Source organism: Ruditapes philippinarum, unplaced genomic scaffold (assembly GCF_026571515.1).
Source record: "Ruditapes philippinarum isolate M1 unplaced genomic scaffold, ASM2657151v2 ctg72_1_1_1_1, whole genome shotgun sequence".
Classification (NCBI taxonomy): Eukaryota; Metazoa; Mollusca; class Bivalvia; order Venerida; family Veneridae; genus Ruditapes; species Ruditapes philippinarum.
Window position 1 is genome coordinate 395464 of NW_026857713.1, and position 21015 is coordinate 416478.

The 21015-nt window shown below is 31.0% G+C and overlaps 1 protein-coding gene and 1 long non-coding RNA gene across 2 annotated transcripts in view; both read right to left on the bottom strand.

The window, feature by feature from the left end:
* LOC132750663 (uncharacterized) overlaps positions 1-21015 on the bottom strand; it is a 209063-nt gene that overhangs the window by 151543 nt on the left and 36505 nt on the right. The window lies entirely within an intron of this gene.
* LOC132750659 (uncharacterized) lies at positions 15352-20491 on the bottom strand. Its single transcript, XM_060740669.1, has 2 exons — positions 20013-20491; positions 15352-18136 (listed from the first exon to the last, which is right to left on the bottom strand). The coding sequence occupies exon 2, from the start codon at positions 18093-18095 to the stop codon at positions 17091-17093; it is 1005 nt and encodes a 334-aa protein (XP_060596652.1). The 5' UTR covers positions 18096-18136; positions 20013-20491; the 3' UTR covers positions 15352-17090.

Genomic DNA, 21015 nt, shown 5'->3' on the forward strand with positions numbered 1-21015 from the left:
TATGCTCGAATTTGTGGTAGTAATTTATGCTCGAATTTGTTTTAATTATTTATGCTCGAAATAACTGTCTTCAATTTAGTAATAATTCATGCTCGAGAAAAAGTAACAATTTAAGATTGAATTTTTTTTTTAACAAGTTTTGTTTCAATCTATAGTAAAAAATTATAATTGAATTCATATTAACAATTTAAGCTCGAATGTATGATAATAATTAATGCTCGAAATGAATAATTGAATAAATAATAATAATAATTTATGCTTAAATTATAGTAACAATTTATGATCGGATTTATGGTAACAATTCTTTCAATAGCTTTTAAAACCATACTTAATATAGGAAAAGTTTCTTTACAGAACTGGTAAAAATGAACATTATATAAAATATATAAATAATATATATATAATGACAGCAGTATATCAAACTAACTAAGATGTTAGCCTGTGACTATTTTAAAATGAGATCGGCGAAATTCTGTATACTGTTATACTAAACAAGCATGTCGACGAGTCGCTTTGGTGAAAAAATTGTTTTGGTGATAACAAGTTGTTATATATACCTCGTCTTGATTATAGAAACATTGTCGTTTCCTCTGAATGTTTTTATTTTTTGTTAGTGCTAGATTTTACGTCACACGGAAACTGTAAAAGTCATATGACGATATCCAGCTTTACTGATAAAAGAATACTTCGGGCGCCCCTCAGAGCATTATTTCTGGCACGTACTGGCAGCTGAGTAAAAAAAAAAACGCCGTTCCGTAAGCTAGCAGGATAGCTTTCTCACATGAAAGAATCCAAATTACCTGGCCGTACTCAAACCCACAAAGAGGAGCAAGTGGTTTGAAGTCAACAACCATAACCACTCGGCCACGGACGCCTCTTTAAATAAGTCACCACTGTATTAATATTCCGCAAAACTGAAAAAATGATTTTGTAGCTATACTGAATATCTGATATTGGCGTCTTAGACCTACTTTACAAATTGGCTTTCAAAAATGTATTATCATTTTAAATTAAAAATATTAAAGGAAACCTGAAAATACAAATACTACATCATCTTTGTAAAATAAAGAACTAGTGAACGCCGACATTTTTTTCTTAGTATTACTTATTTTTGACTTAAACTTTGAGCACTTAGATCATTACGTTTATGAGAAGGAATTTAACTGCTCACCTCAATTATGTTTCAAGTTATAAACACTGCTTCCAGATAAGAAGATACTTTTCAGAAATAAAAACATTATGATGAAAAAAAGTAATAAAAACGGTAATAAATTGTATAAGTAATACATAGTGACAATTCGCATGGTTCATGCAAAATATGATTGCAAACGGAGACATAGCTTTTTATACAATATACGTACTAACTTTGGATAGTAAAATCTTAGGTAGACCTAAATCATTTTATTTCTACACTAATGTTTTGACAAAATGTTAACTAATAAAAAAACACTTGTTTTTATTTCGTTAAAATAAAAAAATCAAAGTGCATCTTGAGGCTTATAGATATAGCAGAGTACATCTATGATTAGTATTTGTTTTGTACGAATAACGCTTGAACACCATTATAAAAATTTCTTCTCTATGTTCCATCTGAAGCCAATTTTCACAGAAAATCTATTCTATTTCTAAAATTAAGTTCATCAGATACTGGTTTCAAGTTTGGCTTCAGCTTCAATGCGCAATGAATTTAAAAATGATATTGATAATTAAATTTAATTTTCTGTGAGAAAGTACTGAGCGCTTGAAATTCTGGTACTTGAAAGTCAAGGACTTAAGAAAACTTCGGTAAAATCAGTTCAAGTGCTTTAGATTTATAGATCATGGTATTTTAAAGTTATTTTTCCGTATAACATTGTTATATGGTGCTTGTTAATTTGTCATACATGTGCTTTTTTTCGCGGAATATACTTCTATGGAAGTTTTATAAGAAAAGTATTCTACTACAACTTTCAGTATAATTTGTTATGGTAAACCTCCGTGCCAAAGGACATTTAATCATAGTATGATTTATAGAAAACGCAACAAACCGATCTTAAGTATGGTAATTATATTATATTGTTTATAATAAGAGTGTGGAATACCAGTTTAACTTTCAGAATCAACAATGTATTGTTAGGTAGACCGCTGTAATAAAATTAATTACCTTTAGCACCAAAATGATAGTTTCAAGAATTATATTAGTTCAATAACATAAATGGAAATTATAATTTATATTATTTGTGTTAGTGGGTGAAAAGAAAGCGTTTATTTGTGGTAAGAGGGTGAAATATCAGTATAACTTTCAGAAATAACAATGGTCTGTTAAGTAGACCGACGCAATAAAATCTTTTTAATAGGAAAAATGATAGTTTCAAGATCTATATTACTAGAATAATGGCATAAATGGAAAATAAAATCTATTGTTTGTGTGAGGCGGCAAAAATAAATAATTACATTTACAGAGTAATATTCCTTAATTTAAGTATTGTTACGTGCTTATTTGCAAATACCGAAAGAAGTCCAAACTCCTCGAAGCGGTTACTTCCCTTTATAAGTACACTAACGGCGAAAAATTAAGGGGAAATCACTGTGTAAAGATTGTCAAATGACTGGCGCATTAATTTTCAAGCCATTCTCGGGGAAGAAAAAATAGTTCCCAATTAGTCGAAGATTTCTAATATTGTGTTATTCTTTACAGATAAACAAGCTTATATTAAGCTCCATGATTATTTACATCAGTGTTAAACAACAGAACAACCATGAAATTAATAAGGGTTACAAACCCTAATTTAGAATAATGTGGTTTTTTCAGGCTGTTTTCTTAAAAACTTCACCGAGGTCGAGGGGTTCCACGCTCGGTTAGGAAGCGACAGGTCTGGAGTTCAAATCCAAGATAAGGCAACTTTTTTTTAATTGTTAAAGCCAAATAAACATTGATTTGAATATCAGTGTTACAATAAGCCTTATAGCCAATTAACTACAGTTATAACACTGGAAACAGCATTGGTGACACTATACAAAAACAAATTGGTTTATAATCTCACAACCTTCACCTTTCTGACATTCTGAGACCTAAACAAATTCAGGGCCTTCTGTGCTTTGATTATATGTTTGGAGATGTATGCATGGAAAATTATCATTACCTGTAAATATTTAAGATTTTAAGAATCTAATTTTGATGATTTACATTGTAAGTTTATGACTTAGTTTTAAGAAGTTTCCTTCCATTGTGTGTTGTTATTATCGTATCGGGTTGTTGTTTTGTTTGTTTGCGTCGTGGCAGTGGTTGTTATCGCCGTCGCCGCCGCTGCTGCTTCTGCTGTTGCTGTTGCTGTTGTTCTTTGATTCCATTAAGAAATTTGGATTTGTACAATGCGACAAGATTGTATATTAATAAAAAGAAATTGAATGCATTTCGACTTTGTTTTTCTAGTCCTTCACATTCGTTGTTTAGAAATTTATTCAAAATCGTTCAAATCTAAACCATCTTTATTTTTATTCTTCGATTTGTATTAAGTTTGCTTGAATTCAAACATGTAACATTTTTATTCGTTTTTATGTTGTATTTTTTAATCATCACAATATTTTTGACACTAAATACAACACCATACATTCTTTTATCATTTTATCAGTAGGAAAAATAGTAAAATGTTGGTTATTGATATCTGATACATTGATAGAATGAGTTTAATTAAAAAAAAGTCTTGAAGATAACTTTCGTAGACATGTAGATGAAGAATAAAGTAAAGCATTTATTGAGTCGGGCCGGGAAGGTTACAATAGAAATGAAAGACGTGAAAGGAATAATGTATTTGCAGCTTGCTCATATATCCGTTTACGGGCTTAACGAAGACAATTGTTTTGTCTAAATGTTACACTGGGTGGCGGTGTATCAATCAAGACTTATGGTGGGAAATACCAACAATATTATGTCTTGATTAAACTTTTCAAAGTTTTTTAATTACATTGCAAATTTGAAAAGTAAATTTTGCTAAAAGCTTTATACGAAATCTGTACCATTTATAAACAGAGTTTCTTTTAAACAATTATAAAGCAAAATATTGAGCAATTTTAGCATTGAATTAGAGTTAAATTGTAACAATATTGAGCATAACCAGAACAGATCTTCGTTTAACTTTCACGCCTTTTGGCATCAAAAACAAACAGTGTTTCCCCATGTTTATTTACATTTCTATACACCATCAAGTAAAACGTCTTCTTACAAGTTTTCATTCCGCTCAAAATGTTATTGAAATTATGACCACGGTAAATATTTCGAAGCGAATTTTGTTTGCACAGTTTTACCATAAAAGTAAGATGGTCAAATATTTGGGTAATACAGACATTGTTAAGGTTTCACGATTGACCACTTCATCACATTTGATAGGCTATAGGGAAGCCTTTCTGTGCGCTCGATGTAAGTAAATGTTGGCTGATTTGTTGAATTATATTTGTATATATGTAAATTTGAATAAGAAATAATGATTTTCCTTAAATTGCTGACTTAACAAGGCGTTCTCATTATTAATTACAGTAGTATAGTTATATTACCACAAATAACACGATGTAGTTTATTTTCACTTTTAAGTAAATACAAATCTTGACAAGCAAATGTAATCATGGTTCATAGTAAGAGTAATAAAGGCTTATAGTAAATGTAAAATGACCTATTCAAAAAATGTTCTTTTATAAGCAGCTACGGATGTTTTTACCGTAAAACCTTTTCCAAAAAGATATACTATATCAAAAAAATCTCTATTTTGGGTCTGGTGTCTACGTCACACGGAGAATGTAAATATCAAGATCATATTATGGCTACTTTCCAGATTTATCGCAGGACGATAATTACAGATGCATAAATTATCCATTTATTATTTTGTGCACGAATTAGTTCCTAAGTACCTAATGTCCACCAATCTTCCGTAACTAAGCAACATAGGCTACTCATCAAGATAAACGAATACCTTGCCCTGGCGGGATTCGAACATACAGCGGCTTTTTGAGGTACAGGCGACCCTGAGTTTTAAGTACAGGAAAAATAAGCAAATTGTAATAGTAATAAGAAATAATGATTAAGCTACCGTCGGGTAAATAACTGACCACTCACTACATATATATTTTAAAGTACACACTATAATGAACCAGTTGCAAAGCATAATTATTGTTTCTTTTTGGAACACGAAAACTATATTTTTTACTTAAATTACATTTTATGACAGGAAAAAAATAACGATATATTCTTTGACATGTATACTTTAACCATATTATTTTCAAATCATTTTAAAGAAAATTATCATTATTATTTTCTATTGAAGAACATTTAAGAAAAAATCGCCGCGTCATGCAATAATCGTATACGATTCACTACATGAATGACATAAAAACTTTCAGATATTTGCATCTATACATAATTAAATGACTAAACAAGCGTAAAGTAGCAGGCTAGACATTGTCTTGTTTTAAATTAAAAGAACTTTTCTAGATATTATACAAACTGCGAGCTGAACTTACACATTTCTCCATTGCACAACATGATAAAGTGAGGATAAATTCGGATGAAGATTTCGGACACTGTATTTACAACAGGAATCATGGTTAAATATGGCTTAAAAGTTATAAATGGCTTATTAACGTAAAGGTCAATAATATAATTAATATAAATGTGTGTTTGTTTTTTTGTTTTTTTTGTTGTTTTTTTTTTTGTGTGTGTTTTTTTTTTTTTGAGGGGGGGGGGGAGAAATGTGGAGGAGATATCTTTTGTTGTGTTTATTGTTGTTGTTGTTTTTTGTTGTGTTATTTTTATTCGCAATTTATTTTTATACTGATACAGCTTAGTGTTTCTTGCAAAGGTCCTTAAAAATAAAAAACTAACGAGTTCACAGTGTATTGTATTGTATTTTGACACGCATGTGCGCTTTTTTATTAAAGTATTTACACTTAATGCACATTATACTATAAACAAATCTAAACAAAGATCATATATGAAAAAGACATTATCTTTATTACATCCACTCTCAATCAAAGATGACACAAGTACTTTATTACTCATTTCTACTTTCGAGAAATGTGTGTGCACTTGACTTGAAGTTATTTTTTAATATGTGAAGTGACGGAAATTAATTAAATGACATGGAAAAGGAGCGACCGTTTATAGCTAGATAGTTAGCCAAACTTGTCTGTCAAATCATATAAATCAATTTATGGACTAAAATTATGTTTAAACGTATTTAATCGCTATTTTGTATTCAATTATATGCTTAAATTTGAAGTACATGGTTTCAAGAACTCGTGGCGGCGATTCTCTTTGTATATTATTAAACTCAACAAGATTTTCCTCAAGTATCTGATATGTCGCAAGTACTTTTCACCTCAAAACTTTGTCGCCGTTTATTGTGTACAAACCGATAGCAGGGTACTTGTTAAAAACAGTAATAAATTTGATTTCAGTTTTATATTTTGAGCAATGAATTTAACGCTATACAAATTAATACTTAAGACTTTAGACATCTTGTATTATATTTTTTGATAAATTAAGAAATGAGTTATCAGTTACGTAGTGTTTTAAATGTCGTGTTTAAAACAGTATTTAGTTTAAAAATGGCATTTAATAGATACCCAAAATGTGCAATTTAACTCAATAGCAGCACCTCTAGACTCTTGCTGAAATCATGATCACAAAATAGACAAATATCTTTTTTTCGCCGATTCTTAATTTTTTATACATTATCGTATTTAAATTTGTGTGAAGACATGAATTAGACGTTTTTAAGTTCATTTCATAGGGTGAAAAGGCGAAATTTTAGCATTTAATCATTCCAACGCCTTGACCGGTATATACCGGAATACGGTATTTAGTGTGGTGCTCCAATCCTTTTCGTCTCACAAAAGTCTCACTCCAAAAAGTGTAGGTTAGTTTTTTGTAAGTCAGCATTAATGAAATTAAATTTGTCAAGAAAGGCAAAGATGTTAAGGAATTAACGCTGACTTGATTAACACACACGAAACTACTTAGCGGTTAAAATTATATTTTGAATGCTTACAACGTGTAAGTTCGGGAATTTGAAAAATGGACAAACATTTCATCCACTAAATATATATTTGTTGCATTTCATTTCATTTAGCGCTCACTGTTTAAATTCAAGACAAAATTGGCAAAATATTTTTCTTTATGGAAACTATTTTGCATTGTATCAATATGTTTGTTTTTAAGCTGAACTTTTTAAATTTTTCAGTAAATTTTAAATATTCTGCCGTATCCACTAATCACCCAGTAACAACGCTAAACCTAGAAACCTGAATTCACTATTACCAGTTGTGTTTGTTGAGTTCACCGCCGCACTACGTTAGAATTCGACCAACGTTTTCTTTATGTTAATATCAATATGGAAGAAAAAAAAACCCAGATTTGTTTACCCTTTCAAAATGAAATGTTAAAGGAAGTGAATATTTTAGTATACTGATGCCTATAAAAGTGGGAAGTCGCACGTGCTTGTATAGACCGATCGCCATGACCAACAAGCATCTTCACTGTTTTAACTGATTTGAATTATTGTTTTAATTCGCTGACTTTGATCTCATTTGTAACCTTATATTAATTATGACCGATATTCAAAAAAGGTGTACGTGCGGTGAAGCATCAACCCATCGAATGTTCATTTAAGAATGACTTGCACGTGGTTAAAGCCTAAGGCAGTTAAATATAGTTTCATTGTGTTATAGAATGTTAACAATCGTTCCGAAAATTAATCAGTGATATAAGGAAGGTTATTTGACCATTATTTTTCCTTATTTAATTATTTCTCATACCATCCTCCAGTGGACTTTGTTTCAATCCATTCAATCGTATGATTTCTATATGTCATGCATTGTCCATACGGCAAAGACAATAGTAAAATTGGAAAGCCAAAATCATACTGCTTTTGTTATTCCATTGTAAATTATTGGCTTATTAATTCAGAAAGAACCTTTGGTTCCTGACGACAGTGAACTTTGTACTTGTTTATGTAATAATAATATAATCTATGTTAATTTGCTGTGTTTAAAGAATAATGTCAATAACTGTGATGAAAATATAAGATGTATGAAGGTCACACTATGTATTTTGTTCAGACTAGCACTGCCACCAAGGTACGTTTTGCCTATACAATTCTAAATTTGATACCAACCAGGGACCATAGAAGACTCGTGGATATCTTTCATTGCCCTTGCTCTTTCCTCTTCTTTTTATCGCCTTCTTTGTGGTGCAGATGTACCATTTATGTACGTGCATAAAGGTTAATCACCGTTTTTAACCTTTGATCTATATAGAATATGAAACCTATTACTGTTCCAATTAAAAGTCAGTCAAAGAATATAGCATTGTTACAAATAAAAGACAATCAGCATCATTTAAATAGAACAAAGCCTTTAATACAATAATATTGTTGTTTCAGCAAAATCATCAAAATTCAGAACACGGAATTGTGTTGCGTTGGTTACTAATGTTATTTACTCAAGATTTGACAAAGAACCTGTACGAATTTAACAAATCTAGATCAAAGTCTTACATCATAACATCAAAAACTAGATCAAAAATGACTTTGTGTTGTTCTATTTTGCAGCTGATTTTTTTTTGTTGTTGTTGTTTTTTTTGTTGTTTTTTTTATTCTCTCAATTTCTCTTTAACGTTAAGAAAGAGTTTTCATATAAACATATAGACAAAATCAAAATTTCTTTAAATTTGGCATGTTATTAGAATATAATAATAGAAACATCAGCCTATATGCCTATATGAAAACACCCGAAAACGTCCTTAAGATCGTCCAAAACAGCAAAATTTAAATGTCGCAGGCTCGATTTGATTGAGCTTGTTCATGGACGGTAGTGGTAATTGCAAGTTCCACCAAGCCCCTCGGCCCCCTTGCACCGGCCTTAGCAACATCCAACATTTAATATATTATGGCGAACATTTGAATTTAGAAATATCTGTGTTCATACGGCGGTGATCATAGAACATTCAATGTGACACTTCCGTACCATTCCATGAAAAGCGGCGTATCGTCCCCAAGCTTTAAAAAAGAAAACAATGAGCGGGCTAAATAAAATGGAGTTTTGGGAGGGGATCAAGGGTTATGAAGCCTGCATATCACAGATAAGACAAATTAAAAAAAACAGACAACATTTCTTAACGGTGGTTAATTAGTATTTTATTAGGAAAACAGGAACCACTTAACATGGAAAGAGATCATATATAAGGGAATTCAAAATACCACAAACAAATGGTATATACTTAATACTATGTGACTCCTATACTGGGTAACAGGTATCTTTATCATCAACTTTGAGATTTAATAAGTCCATAAAATACATATCTATTTCAAGCAATATTTATAAAACAATTATTCACCATTTTCAACGCTTCAAATAATCAACATCTTTGACGTAAATTATTCTTTGATATCTGCTATAACGCGACTGAAGATATGACGCAATAAATGACGTCAATTAAATAGAGGATATTGAATGAGTGTAGGTTTAATACTAAATTTATTGAACGAGTTGAATAAAATCATATTATGCGAGCCTTTGGCGAGCATAATATTGTTTTATTCAACGAGTTCAATAAATTTAGTATTGAATCTACACGAATATAATATTCTATTTATCACATATATAAAATAAAAACGGTAAACGGTTAACAAGAGTCATTTTTCTTTGACGCGCCTATAGTGTAACGCTAACATTAGCGCGTTTTAACGCTATGTTTATAGTGCAAATGACGTGACGTCAAAGTGTTATTACACTAGTGTAATATCGTCTAGTGTAATATCGTTTTTATTAAATGGCTTTATTACACTCCTGCGCCGCGGTTTATGTGATAATTACATATATTATACATCACGACAAGCTAATTTCTAGTCGTCTAAATATTTCAATCCATTCTATGCATGCCTTTTCGAATGTACAAACATTGTCTTGTTCTTAAGAGCGAGTGGATTATCATTTGATATAACATAAATTTGTCATCTATAACAGAATTATGTTTCAGTTTATTTCTATATCACGGGTCTTTATGTTGTTTATACTGCTATGCATTTGATCTCAAAAACGTGCAATATTAAACTATAAAGCACTTTTAATTAAAATCAAATACCTATATAACAATATCTTTCCCGCTACATACCATCTAGGTAAACAAAAGAAACTATCAAATTAAAGATTATGGACTATTTTTATTATAACTTGAGTTATTCGGCGCCAGAAACACCTTTTTAAATTGTCCTATTAAATTTTATATATGTTTAATATAATAAAACTGTATCATTAAGGTTTCGCCCCTATCTTTAGGGACAATTATCTGAGACAGTGGGTTATCTTGCAGACTACTTGAAATGTATTAATACACTCTAACTACGGTTTATATGATTTATTCAATAAGACTAAAATTAATAAAACAGATAACCGCAAAATTGAATGTTATTCATAAATATTATGATTGGCAAACACACGAAACATGTTGATGTTAAAATCCCGTTAAATCTCGCGTGATATCTCAAGTGGTACTTTTTTGAAGTTAGAACTATCTGATTGGCCTCTTGGGGATTTTTTGGACTAAATAATTTTCACTATTTGCGTTCATATCATAAAATGACGTTTCAACGACCGCAAAACCTTTACTTAAACGATCTACAATTATGCAATGACAGTTTTTTATAAACTTTTCTTAACATTTAATTTGTATTTGAACATACTTAAGTAAACAGTATGACAATCGGGTAAATGTTGACTTAATTAATTTGACAAGGCTTCTCTAAACAAGCAAAAGGATGGTTATAATTGTGTGTGTATTGTTGTTGTTGTTGTTGTTGTTGTTGTTGTTTTTGTGTTGATTTCTTGCTGTTTTTTGTTGTTTTGTTCGGTTTTTTGCATTTTGTTGTTGTTGTTTGTTGTTGTTGTTTGTTTTTGTTTGTTGTTGTTGTTGTGTGCGTGGTTTTTGTTTTTTAGGGTTTTTTTCTGTGGTTTATTTTTTTTATTTTTTTTTTTATTTCTTTTGAGCACAATTACAAATATTTGTCATCAAAAGTGTCTTTAAGTTTACTGTAAGGATGTCTTGAGCCGTTCAATATAAAGGGAGATCTCACCAGTTTTAAGTTACTATTTCCATATTTCTTAAAGGGACTCCACTGAGGAATAAACATTCCGGTATAAAATATTACCCTTCTATTTTTGATAAGGCAATAATATTTTTAGACTTTTTTTAGGGTTTTTCCATTTGATGTAAATTTAGACCAATAAATACCGTGCTAAATGTCAGATTATTCGCTCTCTCTGTTATTTCCAGAATAGTTAATTTAACTGACCCTAAATTTCAAAGCGTTGCAACGCTTTTCACTCAAAACGGGCTAAGAGTAGCACAAAACTACGCTTTTTAATTTATTTCTGAGTATATTTCTTAATTCGCCTATGCATAACTTTCAATCTTAAGTGACCCAGCTGACTTGTGTAAAACAAAATCAAAATTTATGAGCAACCAGCCCTTGAGGACAACATATTTTTACAATATAACTATATGACAAAGTATGAGATAAAGAAACAGCTTTGGAGAATGTTACATGTTCAACAAATTATGCTATTCGCATTATTCGTGAGTGAAAGACATGAAAAAATAGCAACATGCCATATATACTTATATATGAATATAACACAAGCGAGGTTGTACGCATGCGTAAAAATGGAATGGTCAGCTGTGCACTCTTTTAGAAGAGCAAAATAAAATGCTACCTTTAGATCTACGCAGTTGTTGAAATTAAAGAAAATTCCATTTCGTTCGTACTATATAGTAGTACTCGTTTTATACTGTGACAGGACGGGTAGGCCGGGTATGCCAGAAATCCTATACCATGTGTCTTATCTATATATAGACAGTGCTGTCAGCCTCATAATGGTTTATCCTTATGCCTTAAACATTAATTATTTATATCCCGATTAAACGATATATAAACTTTTAATGAGCAAATGACCAACAATAAAACATCGAATTGAGTATAAACATAGTAAATAAGACAATAAAGTATCGGACCCGTTACCAAACCTAACAAAAATAAAAGAAAACACACGTGTGACCTCGCTTGATATTGTGAATTATTATTATTAATATTATTATTATTATTATACCTAAAGCGAAACTGTTTGTCCCCACAGCACTATCCAAAAAATTTCAAAATTAAAAATAAAACACTTTAAAACATATAAACATTTATTTTTTGAAAACGAAATTGTTTCCTAGTTTCTAAAAATAAACAAATGAATAGATGTTTGATGACAATGTAATGCAACAGCTTACGACGATATGTTTTGTCAATAGTTCAAAACAGTTCCCATTTAGGTAATAATAATAATAATAATAATAATAATAATAATATAATTTTTTTCACGATATTAAGTCTCGGTTAAGGCCTCAACAGACGGTAGGATTTTGAAGTACATGTACAACACCAATTAAAACTAAGATGTTCACGCAAATCTTAATGTGTGAAGGCTACTATTTCTTGAATTCGTAAACCTTAAGTCTAGATGTAAGGGATAGGACATGTTCTATTTTGAAAATCTTGTCGTACAGATTTCTACAGACCTCCCACAATGACAAGTAACAGATTACCAAATTATCTCCTGATAATGGGTGTAATGAATGAAATTCCAGAACAATTAGGGCTAAAAGGTAAACATAGTAGTAAGATGGGGTAAAAATGATGTTGAAAAACTCTTCAGGAGACCCAAAGTTGTGGTATGTTCGAATCCCAAATTGTTCCGAAAATGATTATGTCACGGTATTGAACTGTTCTCTAATCAGGGGAGGTAGTTTGTAGGCGGCCGGATAGCTCAGTCAGTAGAACCGCAGTACGGTATTCCGAGGGTCCCAGGTTTGAGTCTCGGTCAGGCTGCACATATAAAAAAAATTAACAATTTTTTTTTAAAAAAATGGGGGTGTTTCAATGGAGAAAAAACTATTTAGTGAGTAAAGTATGTAAGGGATCAATTCGGAGGGAATTTTTTTTTTGAGGGAAACTTGAGATGATTCCTACAATACAGAATTACCGTCTGAATGCAGGTGTTTTGCTTTGAAAATTGTACATCTTATCTCTAATTAGTGTTGTACAACTAAATCCTACCGTCTGTAGAGGCCTTTAACTACCATCATTACATTGAAAAAGACAGTTGCACAGTCTATTATGTGTATGTGGAGATAAGAAAACATTATCTTTCAATTTAAAGAAAATGTAAATAAAAATATTTGCAACAAAGCAAGAGATTAAACAATTGTCCTGAAGTGTAAAGCTAATATATGTGATTATTTTATGTACTTGTATTTTTATTGAGGACTCGCAAATTTAATCGTGTCATTCCTCAATAAATCATGCGTCTTATTCAAAATCATATCATAATATAAAATCATAATTATAACCCTCATATATTCGGTAAATAGATTTCTAAGATACGTGACTATCTTGAAGAAAACGAAGCATAAAATCTTCGGTTTTGTGTAATCATTATGTGAACAATAACTTTAAATTGTAAAAAATCATTGCCTTAGAATTTAGGCGATGGCAAGTGACAGACAATAATTGCAGTTACTATATGTAACAAACCAGGAAATCTAAAGCATTTACGATTGATAGCTGCTGCAGTCTAATACGGAACTTTGAATAGAACTGTGTTAAATCGATGTACTAAGGCAATTTTTTATTACTTTCTGAGCAACATGTTTCATGCATATGTAAAAGTTTTCAAAATATATGAAACTGACTTTTCGCCCACTCAAAACAAATAAAATGCTCATTTTAATTTCATTTGAAAATAAAATAGTTTTCAGTATCTAATGCAGTTGAAATTGACTTAAGGAGCATAATGCTGGTAATTTCTCGAAAAAAAGTAATGTTAATGGTAGTTAATACGCATGAATGTTGTACGAAAATCAGAATACAAAATATTCCCCTCCTAGCACTAGTTGATTTAGATGGTTTATTTGGCGCATGTTCCACTGATACGAAGTTATTATTTTTATGTATTATATAGCTATTTTAATCATCATATAAACGCTATATTTAAATATATATACATGTATATATATAGCTTTACATTAAAAATAGAAGTCATTGCCAGTCCCCGGTAATTGTTGTCTGGTTTACAGTTGACTGAATTACAAGTGACTGGAACACGACTGTGACAAAAATAACAACGCACCATTATGCTGCAATTACAGGGAGACAACTCAAGTCTCGATATAATGCTCAACACCTGACGTAGTTGTCTATCTTGCAAAGTGTAATTGATTAAGAATGTTTTTATTGTTTAAAAAACCTATAGATTGAAGTCTTTTTTTAAGTATTTTAAGAAGATAAAGGTCTTAGCTTCACCAGGTCTCTTTTAGCTTTTTTTATATTATCTACATCCTGGCCCCATTCCTGACGTCATTACGTGACGTTACAGTATTAACTAAGGGGAGTTTGCATTCTGACTAGACGAAGCATTTTGCAATCATATACTAAACTTTGCTTTCACACAATAAAAATATGACATTTGTCATAGATAGATTACTCTGTACATGCACATATATCTGGAACTTATAAACACTGAAACGACTTTGATATTGATCTTAGACATAATATACTTGTGCATAAAAAAGGACCTTTTTGTTTAAATTTCTTTTCAGAAGCGGCAATACCAGTATAAAAGCAATGTGGTGATAATGTTTGATTTAGTCATTATCATCATCATCATCATCATCATCATCATCATTCTCACCATCATCATAATCATCATCATCTTCATCATCATCATCGTCATCATTATCATCATCGTCATTATTATCATCATGATCATCCTTATTATAAACAAAATCATCATCATAATTATTATCGTCGTCGTCGTCATCATCATCATCATCGTTATTATCATCATTATCATTATTATAATTATTATCACATCATCATTGGGGTATTTATTCTGTTTTGTTAATAAGAAAACGACGTATATACCCGTAAGTAAATGGTGTATTACAGGTACAAATAAAAGAAAAATAAAGATGGTTGTTATGTATAGCATCAAATTTTATTTTACTGTCAACAAGAATACATCTTAAACTGCAATACTACTCCTACTACTACTACATTGTAATTCACCTCTAAATCGTCTTTGTTAATATGATAAATGAAATAACCCCACAAATCATCTAGAGAAAGGAGAACTCAGTGTGAATTATTATTTGTCATACAAGTAGCGAAGTGTAAACAAAGTCAATACAAAATACTGAATCACTATAATAATTACTGTAATAATTGCCGGCAAGAAACAAAATCAAACGAGATTGTTTAGGAAATTGACTAAAAGTAAATATTTTTGGAAACTATAACAGGACACCAAAATTAAAATACTTTTGAGAAATAAAAATATATGTCTGGGATATAAAGGCCTTTAAAACTTACATAAATTGTTTCTTATGTCCAAATCAAACTATAGGAATGTGCATATGATTTATTGCTATTGTAGAATTATAAGAAAAAAATGCTGCGATTCGGATCGATTACACATACAGTTATTGACTGAACTATTTTATAATTTTGTTCTGAACACAACAAGAATAAACAATTTCACAAGAATGTGCTAAATGCTAATAATAAAATCGCAAAACATATGTAGCAACGTTTTAAAAAATTACAAGTTATCAGTAATATTTGGGATTCAAATTGATGATTATTTTGAGTTAGTATTTTTTGCCAAATACCGGTTTTGAAACCGTCGTCAGAAGCGGTGAAAATCGTACCCGAGCTGAGAGGGCCAAGGAGTCACAAAGTTTGTGTTTGGTTCACAGTGAAGTTGACGTTAGATATATAGTCTTATAACTTAAATTAGGAATGAACAAAAATTTCAAGGCATGTGAATTGCGTGAACACATGTAACAAAATCTATGTAAACTACTAAAAATATATTTTGATGATAAAATAGTTTAATAAAACAATGCTTTGTCATAATTCTTAAACTTGAACAAACATTTAAATAAATAAAAAGAGAGGATCAAATTAGAACAGTTATGTCGAAATAGTGATAAAGATGTCGTTTATTTTTGTTGTTGTTGTTGGGGTTTTTTTTGTTGTTTTTTTTTTTTCTCAGTAAGACTTTTTCCTAAGTCCGGTCCGATACTTTTATAACTAAATTACTGGTGTAAAAATGACTTGTATTCAGACGCGCGTCTGTTTTATCCAAGGGAAGCAAGCCTCGTACGAGAATAATTTGTCCTTCATGAATTATCTTTCTTGGATTACAATTAATAGAGATTATTGTGTACATAAATCATGTTTTACAAATTAACATAAATATACCGTGACGGTAAACAAATAACATGGTGTATAGAGACGGCAGTGAAAGTAGACAGCAGACAACAGTGTAAGAACACGAGCAAACAAACGTGTGAAGTCTGACAGTCAGTATAAAACGATTCACAAAGCGGTCAATTCGTTCAATACATTTCATTAATTTAATGTGTGTTTCTTTATGGTAAATAAAAGAAAATAGGAAGTACCTCAAAATAATATGACAGACATGTCAATATATAAAATGATATAATGATATGTTTTAGTGGATTGGTCTACAATGGGCACATTTTCCATAAGTATTTCACGATCTTGATAAAAACCATAGAAATTTCTCATTTGGATGTACTTACTCACATATTACATGAAAAGAAAATGTCGATAATGTTCGAAGTGATTTAGTACGAACATTTATATGATGAATAATAATATTTTGTTTTACAGCATTTTATTATTGGCTATATAAATATATATGATATCAGATTATCTATATCTCACACTTGCCAACAACATCCATTTATAATCATTTCCTGATTTCTTGTTACGGTTGATACTTTATAACTGCTATAACCGTACTTTTTCTTTGTATTAAAAACCTTTCATTATAGACCTATTCACTTTAAGAAAGAATAGAAAATGAACATTTTTTTCCATAAATCAATGAAGAGCATGTGTTTTAGATTAAATGATTCAGAGCAGGGTGAAAAAATAGCGCCTTCATAAAATAAGTGTAATGGGGATGTATAATGTTTAATGATAATTGACCTATCCACAAACGCTGAGAAAGAATTCAAAGTCAGTGATAGTTTCGCCATAGTGCAGCCATTCCCATATCTCCTGGTTTCTTTCATCTGATAAATGTGACGATTTAAACTCTTTCGGAATAGTTGGTTTCGGCGGTTTTGTGTTTTTCAGCTGATCGTATGAATCAAACATTTCCGCGGTGTGTTTCGTCACTTCCGGCGTAATATCGCCAAATATGTCGTCACAAACACTCGCCCTGAAACCTGCAATACTCTTTCTCTTATGCTTAGTGTCTTCTTTTTCAGTGTGTTGCGTCACGTGTGACTTTGGCCTGTCCTCTTTGTCAGCATCATATTCATCATTGTCTTCCTGAACACTTTTAATAATATCTTCAACTTCTTTCCGGAGTTTTTGCGCTTCCGGGTGCGCCCTTGCCTTAATTGGAAGAAATAAACTCGACCTTGTCTTTAATTTTTCGGTGCTCATTGTAGATCGTGAGCGGCCGCCCGCCGGCGCCGAATGAGCGTATAATTTTCGTGCATTTTCAGATTCTGAATTTAAATTAACAGGAACCTTTCTTAAATGCTCTCTAGTCCAACGTGTATCAACAACGTTTGTTCGGAAATGTATTTTAGCACTTGTAGTGATCATGTTATCGTCATAAGTCGATCCTTCGGTGACGTATGGCTCCTGAAACATTGCGCGTAAGTCCGTTCTGAATTTGTTGTCAATAGAGTTCTTCCCCTTGTCAACCGGAAGTAGATATTTTATTCCTTGGCTGACACGTTTACGACACACGGCATCTTTAAGATCAATGATTGGTGGTAAATCGGGCCATTCATATTCTAAAAGTTCGATATGATGTTCATTTTCTTGCGAAGTAGTTTGGGGAGTCCCCTGTTGCCTCCTCGAGCTGGTTGCTGACGTGCTTCTATTGTGCGCCGGGCCGCCAGGGTGCGCTGCACTGAAACCATGGTGAGTTTTTGGGCGCGCTAAGCGCAGTTCTGGACCAATATCTTGTGGCATCTTTGCTGTTATGTTATCATTACTTCGAAACTAGAAAGTCTCTGAAACAACAAAAGACGAAAATGTTAGAACGTTTTTTTTGGTAATCACGTGACCGGAATCCTGAAACAGAGCAGACGGTGCACTACCGTAACAATAACTTATTTAAACAATAATTTGAATTCTCACTTTGCTAATACAAACGGTATACTATCGTTTTTTTTTTCTTATTGAATCATTATTTATGTGTCAATAAAAATGAACTGTCGGGCGTAGGTCTAGTGCTTGTTCAAAATGAACTTGAAGTCGCCTTTATTCAAATATACATGTATTTATATTCGCAGCATGTTTTGTTGTAGTTATTCCGGGATATAAGATACAGACAAAGTGAAAGATATTTACAACAAACGTAGTATTATATCTTGTATATTTATATCATATATTTAAAGAGTAGTATCAGGCCTGCCAGTTTAAAACTTTGGACGGATTTAAATCTTAACTAGTTTATATGAACTGAAAACGATTATAGTATTCTTTTATATTACACAATGACTTTATAAAGGCAGAAATCACCGAACATGACAAAATCGCATTTTGGGGACCCATTTTAAAGTAATCGAGTGTAATACATGTAAAAGGGGGAAAACGTTGATGTTATGTTTGATTGAAAACAATCGATCTAATGTGATAAATCTACTATTTTACGTATCAAAAACAAAGAAGTCAAAGACAAAAAGAAATACAACAGAAAAATAGAATATAAGTGTATAGACGATTCAATTATGTTAAATTGTCAGACGAGATAAATGTAATTTGCTGTTATATTTAATTTACTAATATCTTCAATTTGTTAAAAGACTAATTATATCAGCAGACTGTTTTTTAATTTCATACCGTATGTATTTTACAACTTAAAAGTATTTTGAGCGGAGTGTCGTGTTTACAATCTGAACCTATTCGTTAAGCCATGCGAATTATAATTGATTTAAAAGTGTCCCGTTTGGAGATCGGATCCAATATCATAACTGTTGAATAAATATTATCGAAAACTTACAGTTGAAAGCTTAAGCAAATATATACTAGAGGATTAAGTCCCTGCAGATTATCGACTGTATTTATCTTTATCCGAACTTTATGACAGTCCGACCAACGTCCGATTTTAAACAAAGGCTAAATGCTTCTATTCAAACATCAACTTAGACCTACTTGTTTTCTACAGAAATGATTCCAAACAAAGGCCTCTATTTAAATATCCACTTAGTCTCTTGTGTTTCTATCGAAATGATAAAAGCATTGTTTGTACTCACAATTATGAGCTGTTGTATTTGTATATACCATAGAATTAATCCTACATTAGTCACTTTCCATAATGTCTATGAATTTGTTTTTAATATAACATCAATACCTAAACAAAGAAGCACTTAATGTGTATTTAAACTATAAAGTATGCACGCTAGCATATTATAAGAAATTGTATGTGAAACTAAGAGAAAAAAAGTCTTAACCTGCAAGAGTTAGTGTGATGGACTTGCGGCGCGTTGAATTTTGAAAATTTAGATTAAGTTTGAATGGATTTCATTATCAAAATAAAATAAAATGAACATCCAACAGTATATGGCATGGTCCAATCAGAAGTTAAAATATTAATTTACTAATATTTACTTAGATACTTAGTACTGAGTCTTTGTAAATGGCCAAGATCAAGGTATGTGTACTTTATATACATGTAATATATAGGGACCTTATTACTTAAGACAATTTGACACATATCATATCATTGTTTCTCGAACAGAACAGGTAAAAAACATGGGTTTTATTAATCATACACATACATGTATCTTACGTAAAAATAATTGTTTTATCTTTTCAATGTTTCGTGAAATATATGTAGTTAATTGCAAAAAATACATGTTATCATATTAGAATAGTGATACTAACCAGATTTCAAATATCCCGTATCCGATCCCTCGATACTCCGCTTAACGTTCAATCATTTTTTGTTTGTATTTATCAATCGTACAAAATCACTTATATAAAGGCGTTAAATATTCGAATATTTCCTCTATCTACAATTTGGAATATTTGCATCCAGATATCGCTAATTCCCGTCCTTTTTGTGATCACTACGGAAAACCACTGTTTTAATCATCTGTGTTTGTTTTATATACAGTTTAAACAAACGCGAACGGAGCCGCAATACAAGTTTTAAGATATGTTTAAAATCATAATCTAATCATTTTTATCGTAACTTTATTCTTTTGAATTCGTAATCCATACATACATAACCTTTGACTGAAAGAAAAATCCGAAGCAAATTATAACTTAAGTCCTAGATTTAAATGCGTAGACTGTTTACAGCAACGGCGCAGTAATTAAAGCTTTTATACATATCAGGTGTTCCTACACACGCTGTGATTGTATTATTATATTCGATTTGGCCCATTGTTAACGGCAAAAACAGATAAAATGATTTTGTCAAAAGGTTTAGTCAAAGGTGGTGATTTTTCCAGTCTGTCACGCACCTTTTTGACGTGAGAAATAAGATATTTACAACACATCTTCGCCAAATACATTAAAAATAGATTATAGTGTTAACTTATCAAACATTTTAAATAAAAGGTCCAAGAGATGACGAACATTTTCCCAGGACGTAGTTTATATATTTTGTTTTTGAAACTTCATGTTCAAGGCCAGAGTAATAATTAATAAAATAATAGGACAAAAATGTCTTTGTAATATTAATCAAAATTATCGCGTGTTCTTTTGAATAACAAATTCGAATATGCTACACAAACGTTAGTTTTAAGAAAAAGCGTTACGAACGTTTTTCTATATCTTTTTTGAAAACGTTTTTCTCAATTATTCACGAAAAGTTATGTCATTAGAATGAATATCTTTACCAATTTATACAGTGTTCGATTTTATTTGTAGTGATAAGCAA